This window comes from Glycine max, chromosome 1 (genome assembly GCF_000004515.6).
Source record: "Glycine max cultivar Williams 82 chromosome 1, Glycine_max_v4.0, whole genome shotgun sequence".
Taxonomy (NCBI): domain Eukaryota; kingdom Viridiplantae; phylum Streptophyta; class Magnoliopsida; order Fabales; family Fabaceae; genus Glycine; species Glycine max.
In genome coordinates, this window is record NC_016088.4 from 42,451,730 (window position 1) to 42,459,261 (window position 7,532).

At 30.4% G+C, this 7,532-nt stretch overlaps 1 protein-coding gene across 1 annotated transcript; it reads left to right on the forward strand.

Annotated features, from left to right (window-relative positions):
- The first annotated feature begins 612 nt into the window (after nt 1–612).
- LOC100816546 (probable 2-oxoglutarate-dependent dioxygenase At5g05600) lies at nt 613–4,518 on the forward strand. Its single transcript, XM_014762078.3, has 2 exons — nt 613–3,444; nt 4,159–4,518. Exons 1-2 carry the CDS (start codon nt 3,145–3,147, stop codon nt 4,402–4,404), a joined length of 546 nt encoding a protein of 181 aa, XP_014617564.1. The 5' UTR covers nt 613–3,144; the 3' UTR covers nt 4,405–4,518.
- The last annotated feature ends 3,014 nt before the right edge of the window (nt 4,519–7,532 follow it).

The window sequence follows — 7,532 nt, forward strand, 5'->3', positions numbered from 1 at the left end:
GCACATTAACAATATAACCAAAATAAAATATATAATTAAAAGAAAAATAATTCTCACCTCATAATTTAACTTTTAAGATTGAGTTTGATTCAAACTCAAATTCTTATGCACTGATACCAAAAGTTATCTTAACAATTATTCTTGTGTCAAACAGTCACTTGTCATTGGAATTACTCATAGATATTTTGGGCATAGCATAAGGAAGTATGTTGAAAATACCATAGTAAATTACTCATGACAAAAAATAATATATACAAAGAGCAAGCAATTAGCTTTTGAAATTGAATTTAATTCAAATCCTAAAACAATGTGTTGAAAATTTTATATTGATTAATCTTATGAAAAAAAATGTATATAAATAAATAACAATCATAACTAGCTTTTGAAATTGCGTTATCTTTACCAAGTTGATTCGTATTGTGAAGCTTTTGAAATTGCGTTATCTTTACCAAGTTGATTCGTATTGTGAAGTGGGAGAAGAGAAACTTCTAACCGCGACCATAGTGGAACAATTATACCAGGAATGGAGTTACTTGTAGCACTTGTTCACAATTGCATTATGCCAATACTTCTTTGTTTTTTTAGTGGAAAACATACAAGCTGACCATTTGTTAGGTATGCGCACTATAGTTACTAGTTAATGTAAAAAAACATATGTTTTGCTCACTAATGTAAAAAATACTAGATAATAAGAAAACCCCTTTTTTTCTCTTCATCATCCGGATTTTCTAATGTACATCACTTTTTTGCGCCTTCACACTCAATCAATAATTTTAAACCGTCTAATAAATATGGGACACAATATATTTTACCTTTATAAATCACACTTAACATATATATATATATATATATATCTTCGTAAAATATTTTAATTGTGTGTAAATGTTGACTACATGCATGGAATCTGATTTCCTTGATAATCTCAATGAATTTGAAATAAAAAATAGCTTGTCTTCATTATTTGTCCATGTATATGTCATGGAATTTTATTTTATTTTTACAAAAAGGAAATACTATTTTAAGATATATCTATCTTTTATAGCCATTTGCCCATTAGGGTGGACCTTGTACTATATGTTTGAATAATTTCCAGAGTTTTTAGCTTTGAATTTCATTATTACTATTATACGTGACAAAGAATCTATGTTTTATAAAACTAATGAAATTCTATAAAAAAAATTATTTTTTTTATATAAGTTGCCAAACACGTCACAAGCTCACAACTTTTTAAATTTGAAAAAAGAAAATCCACATCAATATTACACTATGTGTTTATGAAATATTAAATGACACGACTAAAAGAAAAGAAGTGATTTTTCTTTCCAATTTAATGCAAAAGAGAGTGCGAGAAACATGTGACTAATCAGATTCTACCACTTCTTATCCAACAAAAGAAAAATCAGGTTCTTTCTGGTTTTGTCTCATTTGTTAAAAAGTGGGTGCGAGAATTTACTTAATTATTATAACTATGGGAGGTGGGTACCTAAAGCGACACTTTTGTTCATTAGATTAAGGTTTTGTCAGGACGAGTAAGGTGTTATCGACATGAAATAAATGCTTCTTCACTCACAAAGCCGTGTTGCATAAGAATAGGATATATCTTCATTTTTTTAATTAAGCCTTGGGAACTTGTTAGTTGTTACCCTCCGGTTGGTCTTGTGGTGCCGTTTCATATGGTTAAGCAATCAACTCTTTTTTAATACTACTTTGAAACGTAAACAAGTACACCGTACACCCATATGAAAAACGTGGGGATTTTAGTGACAAAGCTATCTATCCGGTCAACTTATTACAAAAAATTATGACAGTAACGAAGGAGAAAGAAAATTCAAATAATAATATGCATGAATAAATAAATTAATTCAATTGATTAAATAATTTTTTTATCCTTATATCAGAAAATAAAATCTGTGGGGTTTAAATATCCAATAAATGGATGATGGCATATTCAATCAAACTCTCTTCTATTTTGTCTTTTTACTTAGGCATGCCATCTTTTTCTTCTTCTAGTATTTTTAATTCTTATATTTTTGTCAACATCAAGTTCTATATACTTTTATATTGATAAAATATTCAATAAATATATGGTTAAAGATTCAGTCAAAGTCCATTTATACTTTTATATTATATTTACAAATTCGTTCTCTAAACTTTAAACTTTAAAAATATATGAATTTAGTTTCTTCAAACTTAAAAAATATGATGAATTCTAATAGAAGAGATTAAAGTCTACATGTTTTTATTTTTATTTCTATTTCTCTTCATTGAACTAATTGTATAGATACGATTTCTCATATTATAATTTGATCATCTAGTTACAAGAGCTCAACGTCTATCTAGAGATTACTATTTTAAACAGGTCATGGAGACTTCATTGCATCATAAGTATGACCTTTGGAAAAAATTGTAGCTGGGTTGTTTTGGATCTGTTTTTTTTTTTTTTTCTTTCTTAATGTAAGGTTGTTTTGGATCTTTGTGGTGATAAATTGAGGTACGCTAGACTTTTGCTTTTGTGTCTTTTCTTGTTGGAATTTTATTTATGGGAGGTAAAACTTCCCCTCTCTGACACGAATAAAGTCTGCTAACGTTGTTAACAAGCGTAAAAAAACAATGCGTGAGGCTGACTACGGCAAAATAATTGTCAAAAAGCATTTATTTCCTTTAATCGTAAATTTCCATTTGTCTTTGAAACTTAGAGACAATTATTTAAATTCTTGACTTTGCAAAATGTTCATCTTAGTTTTTAATTTTACAAAAAGTCATTCGTTTTAATTTCTTCTATTTTATTTTTCATGGTCACTTTACACTAAAAAGATTGGGTACCCTCAAATATCAATTGGGTACCCAAGAATATTAAAGATTAAAATGATACAATCATTTAAGATTACACTGTAAAGATTGAAGTAAAAAGCTTTATGAAATACTAGAGTAATTAATACTCACGCAATTTTCTAAAACCTAAAATCAGAATTTAGTATTTTTTTCTTATTTTCTCCACAGTTGAAAATGGATTAATCTTTGTAAATAAGTACTGTATCTGAGAAAATCATACACGATAAGGCAGCCATTAATTTCATATCCTAAATTTTTGTTTTCTCTCCTGATAATAGGAACATTATCTCTGAATATGGTGAGCAAGTTGTTATGCTAGGAGGAAGGATACTTGAGATATTGTCCATAAATCTTGGGCTTAGAGAGGATTTTCTCCTAAATGCATTTGGTGGGGAAAATGACCTTGGTGCTTGCTTAAGGGTGAATTTCTACCCTAAATGCCCACAACCTGACCTCACTCTTGGCTTGTCCCCTCACTCAGACCCTGGTGGCATGACCATTCTTCTCCCTGATGAAAATGTGTCAGGACTTCAAGTACGCAGAGGAGAAGATTGGATCACTGTTAAGCCAGTCCCAAATGCTTTCATCATCAACATGGGTGACCAAATTCAGGTCCTTATCTAGAATATTCAAGCATTTTGATTATATTGTGATCACTTGGGACTTATTTAACTTGAAAACATATTTCCTGTTTTTATTTAATTTTTATGAAAAAAAGTATATTTACTTTTGTTTAAGTAGTTCTTTTAAAGTAATGAACAAAATAAAAATATTTTATTAATAATAAAGAAATATAGAAAACATTTTTCCAACTTATATTACAAGAAAAAATTTATACACTAATAATGTAAAACTTTTATACCATCATCCAATCACAAATTATTATGTATCACATTGTGAAAGTCATACGGGCAATAAATTGTAATTGAATAATTATCTAAAATTATTTTACATTAGGTTTTAGTTACCCATTATATTTAGTTCATATAATTTATAAATTTATTTATTTTATAGTCCACATAGCTAATAAGTAAATTGGGAGTTAAAGAAATTTAACGACAGAAAATCTTTTGAGAAATAAAATGTAAATTTTAAGAGCTAAAAAATTCACTTATTAAATTTCAGAGATTAAAAAATTCACTTATTAACTATATGAACTAAAAAGAATAAGTTTAAAAACTATAGAGACTAAATAAATAATTAAATCTTTTATATTATTAGTGTATCACCATTCAACTCTTATATTATAAGTGGTTGTTTTTAAAATTCAACAATTATTGGTTTTTTCTAATTATTCAATTTGAAATATCTTATTTATGTTTGTAGGTGCTAAGCAATGCAATTTACAAGAGTATAGAGCACAGGGTGATCGTGAACTCAAACAAAGATCGAGTTTCATTGGCCTTTTTCTATAACCCCAGGAGCGATATACCTATCCAACCAGCCAAGGAGCTTGTGACTAAGGATAGGCCAGCACTATACCCACCAATGACATTTGATGAGTATAGACTTTACATTAGGACAAGAGGACCTAGTGGAAAAGCTCAAGTTGAATCTTTGACTTCCGAATGAGATTCCAATTGAGTAGTTGTTTGCAGTACAGAAAATTAATTTGCATATGAATAACTTATCATGATCTTTGTGTTTGTATTTATCAGACTCAGTAAATAAAAATATCATATCCCACTCTTATTCTATGTCACTTTACTCTATGTATATTTTTCTTATATGTGGTTGAGTTATTGCCTCTGTCAATTCAAGAAAGAAAATGAATGACCATTAATAGGGTGTGGTAGGGTTGTCAAAGTGACTGGCTTTCTCCTCTGGTTGTGATAGTGGGATGCTAACTAAAGCTCGCTGCTTGTGATGCGTGAGGAAAAAAAAGATAACAATAAACATGTTTTTTTTTCCTAGATATTCTGGTATTTAATTATGTTTGAATCAAATAAAATTATTGTGAACCTATAAAAAAAATTCTTTTAAGTATTTAACATCTTACATATATAAAATAATAATAATAATATGACAGTGCTATGAATTTGAGCAATTAAAATGACACAACTTTATAAAGTAGTTTAACCCTAGCTAGTTGCGTTTACTAGTTGCAGCCAACTTTGGATTGTTGCTTCATGTTTATCTGTGGAAACAATGAGTACTAGTACTACGCAGTTGTCTTTTTCTTTGATAAGCTTTTTTCTAATATGGGGGAGTTAGTGCTTGACCCGTATTTGCACCATTAATGTCTCTATGGGTTGCTATTCCAGTAATGGGTTCTGTTTGCATGCCTTTCTCATAATAATCACAATACCAAACACAATGGTAACCAAAGAAAAGTACCACACAGAATGGCTAGAATATTACTAAAAAGTAACTGTGGTCCTGTCTCACCCACTACCGTTTGTCTTGTGGGGAACAAAAACGTGTATGAAGACTCCATTTATAATTTTTCCTCCTATTTAAGCCACAATAGGGTTGATAAAAACACACGTTTTTAATGCACCACATCAACTATATACTAATTAACTAATTAATTGATTAATGAATTTAATAATATGGCAACTGATTAGGCAATATCAATTCAATCACGTCAACATTTTTTATAAATGGATGACAGGATCAATCACATGTCACAATGAGAAAAGATCGAACATGCACAGTGCGATCGGGTTTAATTATGGTAATTATCACCTTATAATTGGAACAGTTAGCCATACAATTCAAGTCCCATTTGGCCCATTGATTTATCAATTCATTCACATTTTTTTTTCTCAATAAGAGAATGATATTTCCTCCGAAATCAACTATCGAAACATCCTCCGACGCTTAATTTAGCCGCCTGTCCCTTTATGATATTTCCTCCGAAACCAACCTACCGAAACATCCTGGACCCACTAAAATTTAGACACCTGTCATCTTTTCTAAAATAAAAAATTACTTAATCTTAAGTTTTTGAAGTTCTTTTTAACGCAAATGACCTTATTAGTTTATTTTGGTTTTTATCTTTTAGAAAGTTCATACTAGTTATTTATTTTTTAAAATTCATTTAAATTGGTCATTTTGTCCATTGAAATTTGTCTCTGTTAATAATTTTTAAAATATTAGTGCTAAAATTGTCATAATATATATATATATATATATATATATATATATATATATATATTTAAAAAATTCCTTCTCTTTCCTCTTCTTCTCCCACGCAAACCTACAAATTCAAATTCTAACTCCAAATTTCTTTAGCCTAAAATGCAAAAAAAGTAAAACTAAATTAATGCTATTTGTTCACATGTCCAATTTTCATGTTGGGGAATTTGACTTTGAAGTCTTCGACGACCTCCTTTTCGAGCAGCACACCACCACAACCCAAATATCGGAGCGAGCTTAGATCATACTTCTTCACAAGCTCTGACTTCGCCAACGTCACCATGAGCGATGACAACTCCAGCATGTAGATGATTCTATACCTCTCCATGACTTTGAGCATCCCTTCGAAGTTGAACCTCTACATGAAGATGAGCATCTCCTCGACGATGATGGCCCTAACCAACATGAAGAACTCAAACACGTGGAATAGTGGTAGCATGAAGAGTGACACTAGGTGCGGGTCACTATCCACCATGTTTATGAGGAGATAGAACCCTCTGATTGGCACAATGAAGTCGATGGTGCTCGATGAGAAGAGAATCAAATTGACTCCTTCGACTAACCCCCCAGACAACACTTGATGACTCGATAATGGCGATGATGTCGGGGTGAGGTGGTTGGAGAGGATGCAGAGGGCATAACAAAATTCAGGGGAGTTAGGGTTTTGGAGAAAGAAATTTAATTGGGGGTAGAATTTGATTTTTTTTGGGTTTGTGGGGGGAGAAGAAGAGGAAGGAGAAGGGAAGAACTAAAAAATACATTTATGGCGATTTTTAGCCACTAATATTTTTAAATTATTAATAGCGTCAAATTTTAATGAATGAAAGGACCAATTTGAATCAATTTAAAAAGATAAAATATTAGTACGAACTTTCTAAAAGATAAAAAATCAAAATGAACAAAAAAATAAGATAAAGGATCAAATACATCATTTGACCTTTTTTTTTTCAAACTTACTCTATTGTCTTTTGCTCTCTCTTTCTCGACTTCTTTTTTTTTCTTCTCTCTCTCTCTCTCTCTCTCTCTCTCTCTTATATTTTCATATTCTCTTTTATTTGATTCTTCTCTTATAATTAATTTCTTTGTTTTAATAAATGTCTATAAAAGCATTCAAAAATATATTTGATCAAAATTTCATATGCACATTTTCAATAGAATCATGTTGGCTTTTTATAGTTGTTTATATATTTTCTTCGTATGTTCATGGAATTTAATGAACCTCAACCTCTACAAAATGAACCTGGTACAACAACATACCCTCATTTTTTTTACTTAAAACATGTTGTTACCTGTCTCACACTTCTAGAAAACATGGCTTTTACCACGGGGATTTGACGACAGCATCATTAAGGAAGCGATGACATTTTTGTAAATACCAGTTATATTTCAATGATGATGATCTAAAAAAAGATGTAGAAATTGCAATTCAAAGACAATTTTTGGGGGAACCATCTTTGAAATGGAAAATTCAAAGACGGTTTTGGAAAATCATCTTTGAAATTGAAGTCTTTTTCAGAAAACCGCTCCCTCAGTCGTACCCTAGCCCCTTCTTCGTCTCT